We start from the raw sequence: 19,722 nt of genomic DNA, 5'->3' as shown, positions 1-19,722 counted from the left end.
CCTGCGCGGGAGCGAGTACCCTCCCCCCCCCCCCCACCCCATGAGGGCCGCCGCCCTTCTCAGGGAGCCCGGCTCCTTTCTCCTACGGGCCAGCTCGGGCGGCTGGTGCCGTCGCTTCTGGGTGGCGTCCGGGGAAGCCGCCGCTGCCTCGCCAGGCTCCGGCGCCCGGAGCCCCTTTGACCGACAGCTGAAGCGGAAGCAGAAGAACTGGGCGGCGCTGCGGCCCGAGCCCGCCAAGTACGATTACCTGAGGGAGGAGGTGAGGCCGGGCGCCCCCTTCCCGCTCCTCCCGGCGGGACCCAGCCCCGCCCCGCGCAGAGAGGAGACGGGCCCTCGGCCGCCCCCCGGTTCCGGAGGACAGAGGGGCGGGGAGCAGCCCCCGCCCGCTCGCTCTGCGGCCAGGGAGGGACGGTGGGACCGTGACCCCTCCTGCCCCTTCCCTTCGGAGACCCGCCGCCATCCCCTCGGCCTGCCGCGGGGCAAGGCGAGGAGGCGGTGACGCCCCTGCTGCGGGGGACCCGGCGCCTTCCCGCCACTCCCAGCTGAGCCGGTAAAAGTTGTGTCTGTCCCCAGCCAAACGGCTTCCGCAGCGCCGAGCAGGGTGGCAAATAACAAATCGCACCTACGTGCAGCCCCCACGGCGTCGACGGCAGGAAATCGCTTCTCGTCCATCCTGTCTCGTCCCTGTGGCTACCCGCGTGGCCTTGGGCTGCTGTTCGGACCTGCGCCATAGGAAGGGGTTTTGGTTTGTTTGTCTGTTTAACGAGACGCTTTCTCCGCCCATGTGCTTGTCCCCTCTTTCGAGAGGGTGGGGAAGATGAGGCTGAGAGGGGTGCTAGGTTTGGGTTTATACTCTGGCGCAAAAAGAAAAGGAGGACTTGTGACACCTTAGAGACTAACAAATTTATTAGAGCGTAAGCTTTCGTGAGCTACAGCTCACTTCATCGGCTGCTGTAGCTCATGAAAGCTTATGTTCTAATAAATTAGTTAGTCTCTAAGGTGCCACAAGTACTCCTTTTCTTTTTGCGAATACAGACTAACACGGCTGCTACTCTGAAACCTGTAAATACAATATTACTGCACTAAAGGTCTTTTACATTTGTATTTTAAGTGTATAGGGTTATGCATTATGCATCCGATGAAGTGAGCTGTAGCTCACGAAAGCTTATGCTCTAATAAATTTGTTAGTCTCTAAGGTGTCATCAGTACTCCTTTTCTTTTTGTAAAGCACACAGTTCATAAAAGACACAGGTCAGGCAGGTAACTCCAAAACTCATTCTCCTTCGCCTTCTGTTCCCCTTGCCCTTTTGCAAGGCACTAAGACTCCTGCCTGGAGAATGAGTTTTGCTATTTCCTTTGCTAGGTTGCTGCTGATATTCTTGCTCCTGTGGGAGTGCCACAATGCGAGGTAGACTTCTGGTAGCTTTGACTCCTGAGCAGAACAGTCTGGAAGTGCTACCAGGCAGGTTGCTCCTGAAGGGAATATTGTGTTGTGGGATTGCAGGTGTACTGCTTTATGTTGGTATAGGTTTGTGCATGTCCACATGGGTACTCTACTTGTATAGAACTATACAACTATGGCATACAACTATGCCAGAAAAAGTGGAGGGTTCTGCTGGTAGGTAACAAAATTAAGTGTGGATGCATGCAAGGCTGTGCTGAAAAAAAGTGAGCTTCACTGTGACAACTTTCTAGTGTAGACCAGGCCCAGGATTCTGTGATTTGACCTTCCAGCAGCCCCTCCTCCTTTGTCCCCACCCTGCGCTGCTAACAAAAAAAGAACTTTCTACCCTCAGGGAGAACAGGGATGGGAAGCTAATGGTTAATTCTCATTTATAATGCTTGTATCTTAATCTCTTGCAATTCTCTAGGTTGGTGGCAGAGTAGCAGACCGGGTGTTTGACATAGCCAGGTAAGTTAATGATCTTGAGTGAGAGATCTCCAGTATCTTTTGACTCTGGAATCAACACAGTTAAAGGCATGAGTTAAAGTAGATTCTAGTACTATATCTGTCTGAGTCCCTTGCTAATTTTTGTGGTTCAATCAACATATTTTCTTACATTTTATTTTTGTGTTGTGTAAGGCCCATATTTGGGGAAAGGAAAGAAGTTGAATATTCAGGAGAAACAGTGAAGTTGACTATAGATAGATACTCTTAAATATACAGAGTAAAAAAAAAATATATATATATATATTCCCTCTCATGTTTCAGTTACAGTAATTGTAAGTCGTCTTAGATTTATAGTGTCCCTTTAGTAAAAATTCAGTTCTCAGGCATTTCAGTATTTACATAATATCAGAGCTGGCAAACTTACGAGACTCCCTTTGGCCACAGGTTATTAGGGAAGCTGAGCAAGGTCCGGGGCAATGTCCTAGTTATCAGCCTAGTCTCCCCTTGCTGCATCTGTGCCCTCCTCACTGCCCCACACACAAAGTGGGAGTGGGAAGATTGGTGGGATTGCTTTTAGAGTGCTGTCTCTGAATGCTATATAGGGGGCCCAGTCTTTTGTTTCAATCTGTGGCTATTAGATATCTGAATGTGAAGTTCTCCCCCCTCATTCCCCTTTCATCCCTGTTCAAATGGCAGGAGAAAAAGATGAGCTTGCTGCAAAGTTTGGGGGAGTGGGGCAGTACAGTACTGTGTTAAACGTAAACTACTAAAATAATAAAGGAAAAGTTTTTTTAAAAAAAAGATTTGACAAGGCAAAACTTTTTCTGTGCTTGTTGCATTTAAATTAAGATGTTAAAAGCCACATTTTTCTTCTGCATAGTTAAATTTCAAAGCCGTACTAAGGAAATGTTCAGTTGTAAACATTTGAAAACAGCCATAACGTTTTGTTCAGAGTTACAAACATTTCAGAATTACGAACAGCCTCCATTCCCAAGGTGTTCATAAAGCTGAGATTCTACTGTAGTAGCAGTTAAACTGAACATGTAAATAGCGCTTTGCTGCTGTATCACAAAGCTGTGAAAAGCAGAGGCAGTGCAACTATATGTCTGCCATTCAGGAAGTCAGCACTACATGGATTTACACTGGCTCACAAATTTTAATTCTGCAGAAGTTTATGGCTTATACTCTCACCATTGGCAGAAGAAGCTTGCTACTGTTAAGTGAGAAAGTGGATTTTTAAAATCGTGTGAGATGTCCTTGCTGTCCTTTTCAAATTTTCACTTATTTTGGAAGCCAGTGTTCTATAGAAACTTGAATTAAAGTTAAAAACTTAACGTATCTTTTATGGTCGATGTAAAGAGAACATATAATGAAGTTGAATATTTTTATTTTCTAGAATTATTGTGGCAAGAAAACACACATGCAGTCATAAATGGGGAAAGTAGACCTCAAGTTACATGCATCAAGTGTCATTAAAGGAAATATGGGCAATATACACCAAAGGAAAATGACTTTGAGCTGTTTATATTGACATTAATTGAAATCATATTTAGTCAGAAAAGATATTTGGAACTTCATAAATTTATGAAATATAGTAGTTTTACTTGCATGCTAAGGAATTTACAAATTCTTTTGCTTAGAACGTTCCCTCTTGCTTTGGATGTTGGTTGTGGAAGTGGCTACATAGCTCAGTATCTCAACAAGGTACTGTATGTTTGTGCTTGTGTCTAAAAATAGTACAAATCATTCTTGTAATACTGTATTGTTCACAGATGAAACTTAGATTTCTTCCATATCTTGTGGGTAACTTGTTGCTTCTTAATTCTTAAGTCACAGTTGAGAGTGTGATACCCCCCATCCCCACCTCTAAAATGTATTGCCATGAAAGATGTAGACTAGACCAGGGGTTCTCACAACAAATTTTTGGGTGGCCTTAGAGTGCAGCCACCAACTTTTGCTGGTGCCCACTCTGATAATTTTTCCTAAAATATTTAATTAAGTTTAAGAAAAACAAATAAATATGCACATACACATGTCCAAATCATTGTAATTTATTTATGTAGGGTTGTGGGGGGTTTTTGCTGTCTCAACAATTAAAAATAATGTACAGTTGTGTCTATTCTTTACTGGACCTAAACAGAATAGAAATACAAATAAGGTGCTTTGCTTATTTTGGTGGGTTTTTTTTTTTTTAAAAGACTTGCTAGCTAGTAAGTCTGCTACTGTGAAAAATGAAGTTTGTCTATTTGTTAATATTTTTCACAGCAGACTTGCTAGGTAGTTGGGAGTCTGCTGTGAAAAGTGATCTTAACAATATCGCTTTTCACAGCAGAGTTACTCAGTCCTGGCAAGCACGGGAACAAACTAAGCCCTGAATGGGGAGGTGGGTAAGGGGCCCAGGGTGATGGGAGGTATTGGGAATCAGGGGTGATGGGGGGGTGAGCTCAGGCTTTGAGCCTGGGATTCTGCTGCAAGGCTGGGGACTGGAGGAGGCAGTGGGTGTCGGGAGACATGCCGGGGGGTGAGCCCAGAGCTGGAGTCCGAAGCCCTGCAGGTAGGGGATGGAGCCTGCTGTCACAAGGCCAGAGACTGCTGTCTACCACCCCAGAGCTGAAGCCCAAGCCACACCATCCCCAGGAAGGTGGGGAACTCATGCTTGGCCGCCTGTTCCTACAGGGTTTGTGGCTCCTGAAGGGGAGACGGACCAGCTCCTGCTGGTGGCCTCGGGGTGGGGGTTGATGCTTTGCCTCCCCTGCCCCCAATCACTTCCCAGGAGGCTAGATAATTCAGACTGTCACCTCAGTTAAAACTCCCAACAAAGATACCAATTGCAATAGTGGTTTTGTGATGTGAAGAATCTTCCCCTTATGAATGGAACTGAGTCCACTGATTCCTTTCACACAGATCACTGAATCATCAGGGTAACATACGGTTTACAGCATCTTGGGTCAGACTTGAACTGGTGCTCTTAAGATGAAAGGTCCTATTACTCACTCCCCCATATCTAGACTTCCTTGCTGGAAAGTAACCAGTAAGACCATAATTAAATTTTAGCATGTAAGATAAACTGGGGATCTTTTTCTTTTTGGTAGTCTCTTATTCCAGCCTTTTATGAAATACTTTAAAATACTGTCTTACACAGTTGTTTGCAGTGTTGTTGCCAAGTTGGTCTCAGGATATTAGAGACAAGATAGGTGAGGTAATATTTTTTATTGACCCAAATGCTGTTGATGGAAGGTACATGCTTAGAGCCCAGACCAGAAGAAGAGCTCTGAGTAGCTTAAAAGCTTCCACCTTCCACCAACAAAAATTGGTTCAAAAAAGATATTACCTCACATATCTTGTCTTCCTAAATTACTAACTCTTCAGAGGCAACATTGTGCTTTTCAGTAGATAAGTTCAGTTGGTGATAGTATACAGAACATACATGCATTCAGTCTGAAGTGGCATAAAGAGAAGCTTTAAAGCTAATTCATCTGATTCTGAAGTAGCAGATTAAACTAACCTTGACTTGGAGTAGACAAAGTGATTAAAGTAAAAAATTCTAAAACAGTGTACAGTATCAAAGCTGCGCATAGTGTAAATTAAATCTGTAATGACTTCAAAACTATAATTCCTGGATTTTCTTTATGCTGACAGTAGCATGACACCCAACACTAACTTTTTCTCCAGTACTTTACTATAATTTTCTTAATGTGTTTTGTCATCATAATGCACTTTCTGGTTATCTGAAGGCTAGATTGATATGATGCACACATTGGGATACACCATAACACTCTGCAGCAACTAAAGCTAGTGCAGAACCCCCCACCACCTCCTTGATAAATGGAGTTTCTTGCCCTGAATGTGTATCAGTCAGTGCTCCATGATCTGCACTTGGTTTCCTGTGGGTTTTTGGGTGAAGTTGAAGGTGTTGGTATTAACCTATCAAACCTTCCTACCTGAGACTTTTTCTCCATGCCATACTGCCATGGATGAGATCTTAAGATAGACCTATCTCAGAATAAGGTGGGGGCTCTGGCAAGGCTTCCTCTGTGAGCGCTTTTTATATTTGTATTATGCCCTCCCCCCAGTCTGAAATAGTACAAATCTGTTGACCTTAACATATGCTTGGCAGTGTGACTTGATTAGGAGGGATGCTGAAGAAGCAAACATTGTTGGAGGGGAAGGTGTGGGAAGAATGCGTAGTTGATTTTTTTTTTTTGAGGTTGTCTTTACTTACTGTATTTAAAATATTTGTAAGATATCTAAAGTGTTCAAAGAGATTGTTCTTGTTGGTTTATAAATCTAAATATTTGACAGATTTTTCTTATTTCAGGAAACAGTTGAAAAACTTTTGCAAGTAGATATGGCAGAGAATGCTCTGGTGAGTAGCAATCTGACTTCTGCCTGCCATGCTTTAATTCCACAATACTGAAAAACAAAAGAAATATGGCATCAAATGCAGTTTGAAATTCTATGTATTTATTCTGACTTAGAAAAATACTATGGAAACTGAAATCCCCACTGTCAGTGTTGTAGCTGATGAAGAATTCCTTCCCTTCAAAGAAGACACATTTGATCTTGTTGTTAGCAGTTTAAGGTTTGTATTAATCATTTCACTAAAGTTTAATGTTTGTAAAATCGGATAAGGGGATAGTGATGATCTTGGGAAAGAAGATAAAGGGTTTAACTAGGCAATGGCATTTGAATGGTATTTCTACAGTCAAGCATTTTGTAGTCTTAAAGATCTTTGATAGTACTGTATATGAATGTAGTCATTCTTAGAATACTATTAAATTTGTTATGCAGATATTTGACAACTTGTAGAATTACATTAAAAACTTTTATTGGGGAGGAGTTGATGATAGTTCTTTGCTTTGGCTTCTGAAATGTTTTTTTGCTGTGACAATTACTTGCCTTTACTCAAATTTTATTCACCACTTAAATCTTAATAAAATGTACACTTTGTATTTTAGTTTGCATTGGGTGAATGACCTTCCTAGAGCTTTTAGAGAGGTAAGAAAAACTGTTGCTGTTACCAGTAATCAGAACAAATTTTGGTTTGCAGTTACTTCTCATGTGTACTTCCTTCCTCTTTTGCTTATTTCTAAGATATGTGTGGACAGCTTGTGTTGAAATATTTTTGGTCATATCCCTAGAAGTCTGATTAAATATGATTTTAATACTGTCCACCCATTTTGTTGTTGTCCCTCATTAATTCTGCTACTATGAGATATTAACTAGAAAAGAAATGACACCACTCTTCACATACTTTGTATTGATAAGGGTTTAAATACCTGTGATGACAAAATTAACAGCTGTGAATTGATGTTTCCATATTGGTTTTGATACCTTGCTAAGATTTCCACGGGTTAATCCGAATGACACACGTCTTACTGAGTGATAACCAAACATATAACATAACTTGTACACACATTCCAGTCTCAAAGCAGTTGATAAAACATACTATGTTATATTTAACTTTCTTAGATTGCAACAATTTTCCATGCAGAAGCATTTCTTACATCAGAATCTCTTTCAAGTTGCAGCTAGATAAAAAGGAATTTTCTTCAGTTAAAAGCTGCTTGTGCTTTATGACTCACTTCCTACTGTGTAACTTTTGGACCAATGGCTTAAAGTAATGGATTTCCAGCTAATTTCTTACACTTACCCACATATACTTGATGATAGTTACTGAATGGTGTTGTCTGCTAACTAGCTGATCAAATGTCTCAACATTAGCACAGAATAACACATCTTGGCTGATTAAATACTACTAATTCCCCCACTATCTTGCATTGTACATTACTTTGTAAGTCAGATCACTTACGTATTTTATATAAATTATCTGTTTAATCAGAACTGGATCATTCAAGGAATAGGTATCAGTTAAGAGCCTTTTTACCTTGATGACATTAGTTGGAATTCATGTGAGGCATGTGGTGACTGAAAGTTACTATCTGATAAGTCTGATTATCTGTTTACCTTCCTTATTTTATTTGTCCATTCATAGTGGACAGTTTTCTATGCTTAGCAAAATACTTATGAAGCTTGTTGGCACTCTCACAAGAGGGGCTCAAGAATTCGAGTGTTAAAATGTTCTTTCAACCTAGGGGTTTCACTGGATCAGAGATGGTTGTACTACTACATGGTCTAAGAACAGACTGTTACCATAAATTCCTCCACTTGTCACTCATTCACAAGAACAAAAATCACTTTAGGAAAGTAAGGGAATTTAACTTCTCTATCCTAAACTCTTAAAATTCAAACTATTTATAATACACCTCTGGGAAAGTATGGCAAACATACATAACCTGTCCTACTGTATTTTCTGTTCACAAGTAAATAACTGCATTTGTTCTTGTCTGTTAAGAATTTTCCATGCAGATAAAATAGTCTTGCCTATCCATAGGCATGTTTTGAATTTAATATGATTTGGTAGTACTTGGTTTCCTTGGGAATTGCTCTGAGGCACAAATGCAAAATGGTTCAATATGGAAGATTTTATAGCCTGTTATGCTGCTAAAAACGTTGGCAGGACCTCCTTACGTTAATAGAACCCGATACTCTTCTCAGAAATCCAGGTACACACTTAAGATCCATCTTGTGTACACAATTACTTATGTTTCAGCAAACAAAATCAGATGTGTTTGCTTGAAAATGGTCAGTTAAAAGTACAATGCCTTGTCTTTTCAAAATCAGTGGGAGTTGGACTGGGCCCTGAATCATCATCTGGTATTAAATTTCACTTAGTTGCATTCTACTATTGCAGCAATTTAAAAAAAAAATGTGTTGAATGAATGTTTGGTATAGTGTGTGATAAATTTGATTAAGGTATCTTACAGATGCGGATTACTGCTGAGTTCAGACAGCAGATTGAATTGATTACAACAAAAACTTCCATTTATTTTATCTAGTCTTACCAAGTATTTTTACATTTCCTATATAAAATGAACTAAAAGTGGAACCTCCAACAGAAATAAAACATCCAACTTTTAGCTTCTTGTTTCTTTAACCCTAATTCTTCAAGTGCTGGAAAGTAAGGGGAAGAGATACTCAATTGTTTCAAGAAAAGGAGTACTTGTGGCACCTTAGAGACTAACAAATTAGAGCATAAGCTTTCGTGAGCTACAGCTCACAATGCATCTGATGAAGTGAGCTGTAGCTCACGAAAGCTTATGCTCTAATAAATTTTAGTCTCTGAGGTGCCACAAGTCCTCCTTTTCTTTTTGCGAATACAGACTAACACGGCTGCTACTCTGAAACCTGTCAATTGTTTCAGCGATCTTAGTGCTTCATCCTTTCTGTAGAGGCAAAAAGGAAATTTTTAAGAACTTTGTACCAAATAATAATATTTGCAGACCTTTAATATTAAGCAGATTTTCTGTATTATAGATTCATCAAGTCCTTAAGCCAGATGGAGTATTTATTGGTGCCATGTTTGGAGGAGAAACTCTGTATGAACTTCGCTGCTCTTTGCAGCTAGCAGAACTGGAAAGAGAAGGAGGATTCTCGCCACATGTATCTCCCTTCGCTGATGTCACTGACTTAGGACATCTGCTGGGAAGAGCTGGCTTTAATACATTGACTGTGGTAATTATCAATATGAGGAGTGGAACAGTTTGGAAGATTAATGGTGGTGCCAATGAATAATACTAAACTCCCTGGGTTCTAGGATAAAGGATGTTGGTTTGTTTGAATTAGCCTTTCAATAGGGAGGGAATAGAGCAAATAACCTGGGCATGGCATATCTCCATGGGAGAGACAGCATGATCCTTTAGCAAAGGCAGGTTATCTTCATGGAAACTAATAGAGAAATGTACTGTTGATCTGTGTTCATGGTTTCAAAGTTTTAGGAAATTGCAGTGGAGAAGATGAATTGGTTCTGTCTTAAGCATAAATGGTTGGCTCTTAACTTTGCTAACAAGGAAGTCTGACTTGACTAAATCAGAGATGGATGTCATAGCTAAGGTGATAGTGATTTTCCCTCTTTATATTTCTAGCTCCATAGATCAAATAGGTGCTGAGACTAGCAGTAATACATGTCATAAGGTGGTATTAGGTGAAAACTTGTTACAACAGTGATAGGTGCAAATAAAAAACTTAAGTTGGTGAATGACAAACCACATGAACTTGTAATACTCACCTTGAAATTAACTGTCCAAAACGCCTTAATGTTTTTATGGAACTAAAGAAATACATATAAGCATATTAATTAAATGAGTGCATTTACTAGGCATACTAGATATGGCCTAGTTGATAGTCAGTCACAAAACTACAATTGTGCCCAGACTCCTAAAGCTGCTTCATAATTGTTGCTAAACTGTGTACTACATGCCTTGAGCTTTACAACGAACTAAACCTTTTCTTTCTTTAACATTAATTGAGGTAAATATTTTCAATTTACATGTTTGAGGTGTTTAAATATGGACATAGGTGCCTAACTAAGTGGCCTGATTATTCAGAGATGTGGGAACCCACAGTTCTGGTTTAAGTCAATTGCTCATTTGCCTTAGCAATGTAGATGTATTGTAATTAAGTACTGTGTGTTCTGTATGAAAAGTATCTTGACTGAACTTGTATTGAACCTTGCTATAATTTTAATTTAATAATGCATTGAAGAATAATAAACGTGTTAGATCTATTGCTGTTCATGACAGGACTGTTACGCACTGGTATTAGGAATATGGACCACAAAAGAAATTGTATTCAAAATGTTTAAACTTTGGGTACATAGAGATTGGAATATTCATGTACTTTCACGGATGTTTAAAACCCTGTACATGGAAGTGGACTTGCAGAAGGTGGTCTTTTACTTGGGCAGTGTAAAACAACTCTTGTAGTTTATGGAGACTGACATCTCCATTTGGTGGACTGTGTATTCCTGTTGCAAAAGGGGTTTGATGTGTCAGAGTAGTTCTGGATACTCTATATTTTGGGTAGTAGAGTGGCTTATACCGTTTTAAAATCAATAGGTAGATTGCAGTGTTTCCTTTAGGATGTGAAACTCCCTTCTGTCATCCATCTCTTCATTGTGCATTACAAGGGGCAATAATCCATTGCTTCCCTTGTAGACCACAGCATCAGCTGCTTCAGAATTTGGCAGCACTGAATTGCTTGCCTCTTTATTTCTATTTACAATTCAACTTGTTTATATAAAATCCTTTAGTTTTGACACCTGGCTACTTTAGCCTTCCTCTGATCTCAGCACCATTATAATTTACTGATATCAGCTGAGGTGGTGCTTTTGCACCTAGAGGTCCAGCAGGGCTTGGCTTGGTTAGCTTCTGGTCTACACAACTTTTTTGAGAACTGCAACCCTACTAGTAAAAATGTAAGACACTAATGGTCAATTGCCATTTTTTTCTTCCTTTTTGCTTATAGGAAGGTGCATCCGATGAAGTGAGCTGTAGCTCACGAAAGCTTATGTTCAAATAAATTTGTTAGTCTCTAAGGTGCCACAAGTACTCCTTTTCTTTTTGCGAATACAGACTAACGCGGCTGCTACTCTGAAACCTGTCATTTTTGCTTATAATGGCACTTTAATCTGAATTTGGTGATTCATCTTGAGTTACTAAATATATTTCTGTAGGAATGTAGACTGGCTATCCATGTGTAGTGTGTTTTTCTTAGTGTGATTATATTGCATTAACGGGAGACAAGTAGTAAAACAAGTTGTATATTTTTGCAAATTTTTTTTTTTTATAGAGCAATCTCTTGTTTTGCTTTAGTTACTTATACACTTGAATTAAACATTTTTTAGGATACTGATGAAATTCAAGTCAACTATCCAGGGATGTTTGAGGTCATGGAAGATTTGCAAGGCAAGTACATTTTTCAGAAATAGCATGTAGGTTACTGTTCAAAATCTTGATTGGCTAAATACAGCAAAATGTGGTAGGATTTGGAGAGGCTAGAGGTTGTGCCTGTTTGTTAACTCCAGCTAAACCTTTACTGAAAAGTTCTCCTGTTATCTGAGAATTGTGAAGTTCTTGACTAGGAAGAATTATTCATTCTAGCCTTGGAATGTCTGAATTTACATATTAGGGCTGTCAAGCAATTAAACAGTAATACAGTGTATTTAAATAAATTATATTCTATGTTTTCCACATTTTCAAATATATTGATTTTAATTATAACATAGAATACCAAGTGTACAGTGCTTACTTTATATTTATTTTTGATTACAAATATTTGCACTGTAAAAAAACAAAAGAAATCATATTTTTCAGTTCACCTAATACAAGTACTATAGTGTAATCTCTTTATCATGAAAGTTGAATTTTCAAATGTAGAATTATGTAAAAAAAAAAAAAAAACTGCATTCAAAAATAAAATAGTCTGTTTGGGGGGCACAGCCTTCCCTACCCAGCCCTCCATACAGTTTCGCACCCTGATGTGGTCCTCGGGCCAAAAAGTTTGCCCACCCATGCTCTATATAGTCATTTTATTCGTCTGTTTAGTATTCTTTTTTTTAAAAAATCTATAAATAATAATGGAGGGGGTAGGCTTAAGCATCAGTATTCAAATTCTGGAAATAAGCTAACTTGCTTATTTAAAAAAATCAAGACCAATACTTAACAGAATAAGTCTTCTGGAAGATAATATAGTGAAATGGCTAACTTTATAAACCATAAATTGTAATAAAAGCTGTGCAAGGCTTTTGCATTTTTGCAATGTAAAGTAGATGTTCCCTTCAATCAAATCTCTGTATGCTGTACCGTTCTATGGTAAAACTTGGGAGGATTCTGCCTCTATTGACTTAATATAAATGTGTGATTTACACATGAAATTTCAAACTGATGGTGTAAGCTGTATCTTCTTTTTTTAAAGCTGAAACATATTTTTAGGTATGGGAGAGAGTAACTGTTCTTGGAATAGGAAACCTATCCTACACAGAGAAACCATGTTGGCAGCTGCGGCAATATATCAAGGTAAAAGTACACATTTAATAACTACCTTTTTAGCCTTCATTGGTTCTATGAACATATCTTTTTTTCCATGTTACTTTTTTCTTTGACCTTTCTTATCTAAGACACAATGTAGTTTTCTGTTTTTTAACACAAAAGTACCATTTATTTTAGTAATAACTTTTTAATAGTAATTACAGTAGATTTGAAATAGATTCACATTTTGTATGGTTGGGATCTCATCTTGTCTTCTGTCCCTTATTACAACCAAAATTTTAAGGGTCTCCCTTTCCTCACAGTAAAAATAGCTTTTTAAAAATGTATAGTTGCTTTCAGCAAAAACTATTGTCAGATTCAACATTTCATACTTAATTCTTCAATGTATATAAACCCATTTCTCTTTTTAATAGAAATGTATGGAAGTAATGATGGTTCAGTACCGGCTACGTTTCAGATATATTACATGATAGGCTGGAAATTCCAAGAGTCTCAGGTAACATGAAGCCTATCTGTTGCTTTATGCTTGAATGTCAATAACTCCCATATTTCATAAGAGAGCACCTTTTTTAGTTCTAAGCAACGAAGGGGCTTTTTTTAAAGGCTGGTGTGATTTTGTTCTGAACATAAAGATGAGTCCTTTGTTTGTGTTTTTTTTCAGGCAAGACCTGCCCGGAGAGGTTCTGCAACAGTGTCATTTGGCGATCTGGCAAAAATAAATGAATTTATTTCAGGAGAGAAAAAGTAGTTCATCCAATGGCTACAATTGTACTGGATCTTTTATGGAACTTTGCATTGCAGATATTCTACAGTTGTCAGATTTCTCCTGTTATGTCACTTTGAAGAGCTAATAAAGTAGTTATAGGACTCGGTTTATATTTTGTTCAGTGCATATCAGTAAGAGAACAACATAGTATCCATTAAAATTTCTATCGGAAGATGTTATCAACACATTAATAGAAGGGTGAAACTTCTTTTTTGGTAACTGATAGTTTTCAGATGTAATGTCTGTCTTCATCATTTCGGTGCTAAGGATTGCTCCATAGGGGGTTACTTTTTGTTAGCATTTGTGTACTCTGGGACTAATGATATGATATTCAAGAGAGCATCTGCCTGGGGTGGTGAACAGGAATTTCAACTGAACTAATAGGGAAAAAAATCTGCAAATACACAGATCCAATTTAATATAAAAGTAGTCTGAAGATCTGGTTTTTTTTTTCCTTTGGGCGCCTCAAAATATGGGTAAAAACACTTGGCCATCAAGTGTTGAAATTCTCATGTTTGACCTGCATGTAAAGAGAAGTGAAGGAAACCATACTTGTGAGAGAAAATACCTTGCTGAAGAGCTCAGCTAAGTATCTTTCTTCAAAGTATGTACAACTAAACAGTTTCTGTGAGATCATTATTTTTAGCAACAGTGATCCATGGTGTGCATTGAGTGAAAGGACCCAGGAAATGTAATCATTGGAGCCTAATTCTTTACTTAATTATTTGAGCAACACTACATCAATGAGGCATGGCAATGCTATTTGTCTCCATACTGACTTGCATTCTAGTGCTTTAAAGAAAAGATGAGGGAAAGATGCATCACCTACAGTAATGTTCAAGATACCCCAAACATCACATCAAGGGCAAGGACAGTACCAAGGTGGTAGCCTGACAACAGGGTTATTCAGCCTAGGGAGCTTATGCAACATTCTATTAGAGTCAATGTGGTGGAACCAATATAGAAAACATACTAGTCCATAAGTGAAGTACACTAGCTCTTTAGTTAGTAACGATGGAATAAGTATTCATCAACACTAAATTAGATTTGTGGAGAGTCTAGTTTCATGAGATGAATCCTAAAGTGAGGGCTGGAAGACAAGAAGTCTCTTGTGTTTCTCTCTCATAGACAGAAACTTCTCTCTCCTTGACTGAGTAATATCACTGACATCAGGAAGGAGGAACATCTTGTTTGAGTTAATAAGCATTTTTCTGGGCAGCTTGCAGTGTCTGGCCTCTACTATCTAACGTAACTACTTTATGCCTGCTTACTTTAAAAAGTGTGCCAATGAGGAAACAGTTGCCTATCAGACATCCGCCTTTATTTTGGAATCCAGAACCCCGAGCAACCAGCAGATAGTCATTTTAGAGCTGGTATTTGTTAAATAACTGTTCCTGCCCTTTTCTAACTCCCCTCAAGGTGCTAAGCCCTTTAATGCTATATCCTGTAGTATTTGACCGCAAAGGAATTTGATTAAAGTCTGCATACGTGGTAGCCAGTTGTCAAAAAGCATAAAGATCTTTTTCAGGTTTCTAAATAGCACCACATGGGCTTTCTGGTAATAGAAAATGGAAGACAGAGCATAAACTAGGTGCTTTTTATAGGTAATAAAATCCTTGTTTCTTCCTGACAATACAAAGCTGGATTTTGTCCTTTCTGGTCATATTGCAAGAAACAATAACAAACCAAAGAAATCTGACAACAAATGCTAAAGTGCACTGGCATTCTGTATTTCATTGCATTTTTTACAGCAACATCTTTGCTATATTACAGGTACAGGATAGTACACGGGAACAGGATTAGCAGTAATCCCAAATATTTTCGCACAGTGTGGCTGACCTAATTTCAGGCTTTTTATATTTAGTTTCTCAGCCTTAGATTGCATTGCAAAAGTTGGACATTGTGCTGTCAGCACATCTTAACTCAGTCCTGGTCTATGCTACACAGTTAGGTTGTGGTAAGGCAGCTTACGTCGACTTAATTCTGTCAGTGTCTACACTACAGCCTTGTTCTGCCCATGTAAGTCCCCTACTATACTGCCATAAGCACCTCCATGGGAGACATAGGGTGACAGCGTCTGTGTAAATGTTGTGTTACTTACAGCGGTTGTTAGCGCTCTCATCAATTTCACAGCTTCAGGAGAGTGGGGGGTAGGGAGGAGCAGGAGGCTGAAAGTCCGGGACAGCTGGACCCCACTCCCCAGGGACAAGAAGCCCTAGGTGGCGTCCCTCCATGCCCATCTGGCAGGGAACAGAGGCGAGATGCTCCGGGAGCCTGTGGGCAGCTGGGCTCCTGGCAGAGAGCTGCCAACAGAGCTGAGAGATGGGGCTCTCAGCTCTCCCATGCTGCTTTTAGGTTGGCAGAAGCACTCTTGGTGAGGACTTGCATCTCCCCAGGAGGGTAGTGTGGACATGCACCACTGCAGTAATTGCTCCTAATATGGGTTGACTTAAGTTTTTATTGTAGACGTACCCTGTTTTATTGTGCCTGTTGTAATAAAATAATCCAGTAGGTGGAGTTTGGCAGAATGGTACAACTTACTCCAAGCAATAAAGTCATAACTGTTTGTCTACCCTGCATATAAAGAAACCTTCAAATAGAATTGAAAAACCATCCTATTTTCTAAAGTCTTGGGTTTCTCTTTATCTTATAATTAACAATGCACTCAGACTGAAAGGAACACGTGTTTTCCCAAATGTAGATTTTTTTCATTAATTGCATGTACTGTATATTTATTTTTTCTAAATTTTTGCTTTGTGTTTCTTCTCAAGCACTGTGACTCCTGGTTATGACTGGTTAGGTGTGAAATGACTAGAGAGAATGAAGAGTAATGTGTGGAAATGTTAATTAGGAAAGTTGCTGCTGTGCCTGGTTCATCTACCACTAAATCAGCACTTGGGTAGGAGAGAACTGAAACATTAGAAACTTCCTCTCTCTCTTTCTTTCCTTTGCAGAGAAGAAGAATGTGCCACGGGTAATAGGAAAAATGGGCATTGCTGGACAGAGAAACTGCAGATTTGTTTCCCTTCCTAATGCATGGACGAGAGACTACAGATAGAGCACCTAACTTGGGAGGAGGCTGGGAGTTACAGGTGTAGGGAAGAATAAGTAGGTGCTGCACAGGATCTTTATAAGGTGGAAGGCAGGAGATTGGTCCTGCTGTTTGCTTGTATATTTAAAAACTTAATAAACAATACTTTAACTTCCTCATACTAGTCACATTACATGATTTAGCAATTCATGTCGCTAACATTCACCTTACAAACTTAAGAGCAGGGTCTGCTTTATAAAATCTTCAGGTAAAAAAGCCTTGTATATTGGGTTTTCAAGTGGTATGGGAGCAAGGATATGTTAATGAACCAGATCCTGCTTTCATGGAAGTCGAAGGTAAAACTTTCCCACTTCCTTCCCTGGCTTAAGATTGAGGTTGCTAGCACCCCTAATGAAGAAAGTACCAACACAGGAGTTTATCTCAGCAGAATCTTCTCTAACTTCTGCAGTATTACACCAAAAAGGTGATTAGTGATGACTTATTCATTAATGGTTTGAGGGGCAGCCATCCTTGTTGTTTTCGTTCATTAATGAACATTCAGCGTATAGCCTTTGCCCTGCCTGTGTTTAATTAACTTGAAGCACGCGAGTAGTCACATTCAAATGATGGGATAATGAAGCATGCACGTAAGTGGTTTTTGGTTCAGGGCTTAAGTATGTATAGTGTTAGCAGTAGTGATAAAGTGCAAAAAAAAAACAGTACTGCAATATTAAGCTCTGAGCATGACACTTCTTGAAATGGTAAAGGGGCAAATTCTGCTCTTCTGCCCAAATTCTAATTTGGGTGATTATATTTTGCTTACCTAACATTTCCTCTGATGTTTCAGCTTCAGGGTGTTCTAGGTTCTGTTAATGAAGAGAACTGAAAACTTCAATGGGTTCAATTTATCTCTTTTCCTTTAAAAAAGAAAAATATACTCCCCATTATAATACTGGTTTACTAGTTTGTGACCTATATTTCAGCATACCCCTGCAAACTAATACTTTTACTTTTGAATTTTTAAATACGATACAGACAGACACGTCTGTAGTTAGAACTGTATTAAACTTTCAGTATTAATCATCTCCATGTTTAGGGTTTAAGTCTTTTATCTTAGTTCTTTCAAACCACATTTAGCCAAAATGTGATGTGCAATTTCCCAGGCTAGGTATAATTGAGAGCTGTTTAAATACTTTTTAAAAAAAATCAGCTGTTGCAAAATAAATGCCTTAAATTCCAAGCAGTTGTTAGGGTGACAATGTGTCTTTTCTTATAAGACTAGATCCTTTACTTAATGTATGAAAGCTGCTTTTTTTTAAGTTCAGGCACAAGATAAAGCAAAATGCATGCTGCAAGATGATTACTTCCGGCTTTGTCGAAGACTAAAGCAGTCCAAAATCAAAATACAAGTGTAATAAGAACCTCTTAAAGAGGAAATACATACAAAGAAGATCAAGATCTGACAACTATGACCGATAGGCATGATTGTGCAGTGTTTTGCACAGAAAACATGTAGGTAGAGTTTTATCTAAGCTTACTGGAATAGGGGAAGATCATGGCATATGAGGCATTGCATTTTAAATTAGTAACTTAAGCATATGACCTCACATTCCTTGTGCATCCGAAATTCTCCTTTAAAGTCAGGGGGAGTTGATGGCGTACAGGAAATACAAGGTCAAGCCCTTAGGAAACTGTCAGAGGCTGGGGTGCAATCCAGACTAGTGAAGACTCACCTCTTACCCTGTAAGTCGGAGTGCCTCACAATGCATTGCTACTGTAGCTCTCTGCCCGGAATGCCCACAGTCAACAACAAGCATGCACTATGTCTACATACTGGGCAGCCCTAGGCCAACAGTTTGGATCCTGGTGCCTGCCTGCAATACCACAGACTTCCACTGGTCTCCACCAGACTTGGTTAACAACTGGTAAGGGATTCCACACTACCCCAGCCCCCAATTTCCTCAAAAACATGTGTTCTGAAATGTTCAGCCCTGTCCTGGAACTATCAGAGGACTGTCAATGGTCTTTTTTCCTTCAAAAAGTCAATATTCAACAGTTTGTTGCTTTAACTAAGGTTACCAACCAGTTCAAACGTAGTACTGGATTGGTTTTGATTAAAAATAAAAAAGTTTATTATAAAGAGAGTGATTAAGTGAGTACAAGGATTAAACTCAGAAATGGTTGCAAGAGAAATAAAGATAAAGTGTATTCTGGTAACTAAACTTAACAAGCGAGACTTGGTTCAAGGTAAAATCCTCACCACGTTTCCATCAAGATTGCTGACCAAACTCCTGATTCAGGGTCTATCCTCCAAAATCAAAAGGCTGGTACCTTCATCTTCTGAGGTGAAAGATAACTAGGGGTTTCTTGGCCCCTCTATTTTATAGTCCTATGAACCTTTGAAATGGATTCTTCTGAAGGATACCTCCAGATAAAAGTGTGTTTGTAGCTTGTGAGGTAGGCAACAATGCAGACTGTTTTGAAGGAAGTGGCATGCTACTTCTTCCCTGCTGGAGTAGTTGTCTGCTAAAATGCAAATTTTTTAGTTCTTGATTCCTCCAGTACAATTGAATGAAAATTAGACATGTGATTGTCAATTTCCTTCCCCACTGTGATAGTGTGAGGTTTGTCTCTCTCTCTTGTTAGTTTTATGGGTCTGTTCACGCAGTATGCAAATAAATTCTCATTGTCTTTCAAAGAACTTTGGAAATAACTCCTCCGTGGGGAACCACATTCCATTCTAACAGTGGGGTAATTCCAGTCTGGCTGACACACTCATCTTAACAATGATAATTTTAGTTTATGTCCATAACTTTCCATCAATTGCTTGCACCTACATTATGTGGTAGGTGAACCATGAGCTTTTCTTTGACACTTTGCATGACGCTTATCAGGTACATTTCATGTCATTAGAGAATTAGGGTACACTTGAATTTGAACTGGTTAACCCAGTTGCAATTCATTGCTATCTATCAGGATATTCCTTGCTGTCTGCCCTTTTTCTTTCCTTTCCATTTGAGAAGGAAAAGATCTATTTGGTATTCAGTTCATTTTCTTATGCTATTGAATATTTTGACCAGTCCAGCAATCAAGAAGGCTCTGACTAAATAAAAATTCTGATATATAGTCTAGACTTTTCCCTCTC

General features: G+C 39.0%; 2 protein-coding genes across 8 annotated transcripts in view; one reads left to right on the top strand and one right to left on the bottom strand.

Moving 5' to 3' along the window:
- ESF1 (ESF1 nucleolar pre-rRNA processing protein homolog) overlaps positions 1-594 on the bottom strand; it is a 60,451-nt gene extending 59,857 nt beyond the window's left edge. Inside the window, exon 1 of one of the 2 annotated variants that reach the window (XM_043512070.1) lies at positions 248-594. The gene's annotated coding sequence lies outside the window, so the exon portion shown is untranslated. The remainder of the gene's footprint in view (positions 1-247) is intronic. The other variant, XM_043512068.1, reaches the window with a different exon arrangement.
- NDUFAF5 (NADH:ubiquinone oxidoreductase complex assembly factor 5) lies at positions 41-19,722 on the top strand. 6 transcript variants are annotated; one of them, XM_043512083.1, is made up of 11 exons: positions 41-259; positions 1,872-1,912; positions 3,532-3,595; positions 6,210-6,257; positions 6,370-6,473; positions 6,850-6,889; positions 9,269-9,466; positions 11,637-11,697; positions 12,724-12,807; positions 13,194-13,276; positions 16,501-19,722. In XM_043512083.1, exons 1-11 carry the CDS (start codon positions 41-43, stop codon positions 16,522-16,524), a joined length of 966 nt encoding a protein of 321 aa, XP_043368018.1. In that variant the 3' UTR covers positions 16,525-19,722. The 6 variants fall into 6 exon arrangements, with proteins under 6 accessions (XP_043368018.1, XP_038249667.1, XP_043368020.1 ...); XM_038393739.2 differs by lacking the exon at positions 16,501-19,722 and adding an exon at positions 13,442-13,670; XM_038393740.2 differs by lacking the exon at positions 16,501-19,722 and adding an exon at positions 13,442-13,670 and having other exon boundaries at positions 115-237.

This window comes from Dermochelys coriacea, chromosome 3 (genome assembly GCF_009764565.3).
Source record: "Dermochelys coriacea isolate rDerCor1 chromosome 3, rDerCor1.pri.v4, whole genome shotgun sequence".
Lineage (NCBI taxonomy): Eukaryota > Metazoa > Chordata > Testudines > Dermochelyidae > Dermochelys > Dermochelys coriacea.
This window is presented reverse-complemented; position numbering and strand designations above follow the sequence as displayed.

What these genes read in the sequence shown, in the direction of transcription:
- NDUFAF5 (XM_038393739.2), top strand. Translation starts at nt 41, where the DNA reads ATGAGGGCCGCCGCCCTTCTCAGGGAGCCCGGCTCCTTTCTCCTACGG. An exon ending in ACGATTACCTGAGGGAGGAG is followed by an intron (nt 260 to 1,871) that starts GTGAGGCCGGGC and finishes GCAATTCTCTAG; the next exon opens with GTTGGTGGCAGAGTAGCAGA. An exon ending in TTCCTAGAGCTTTTAGAGAG is followed by an intron (nt 6,890 to 9,268) that starts GTAAGAAAAACT and finishes TCTGTATTATAG; the next exon opens with ATTCATCAAGTCCTTAAGCC.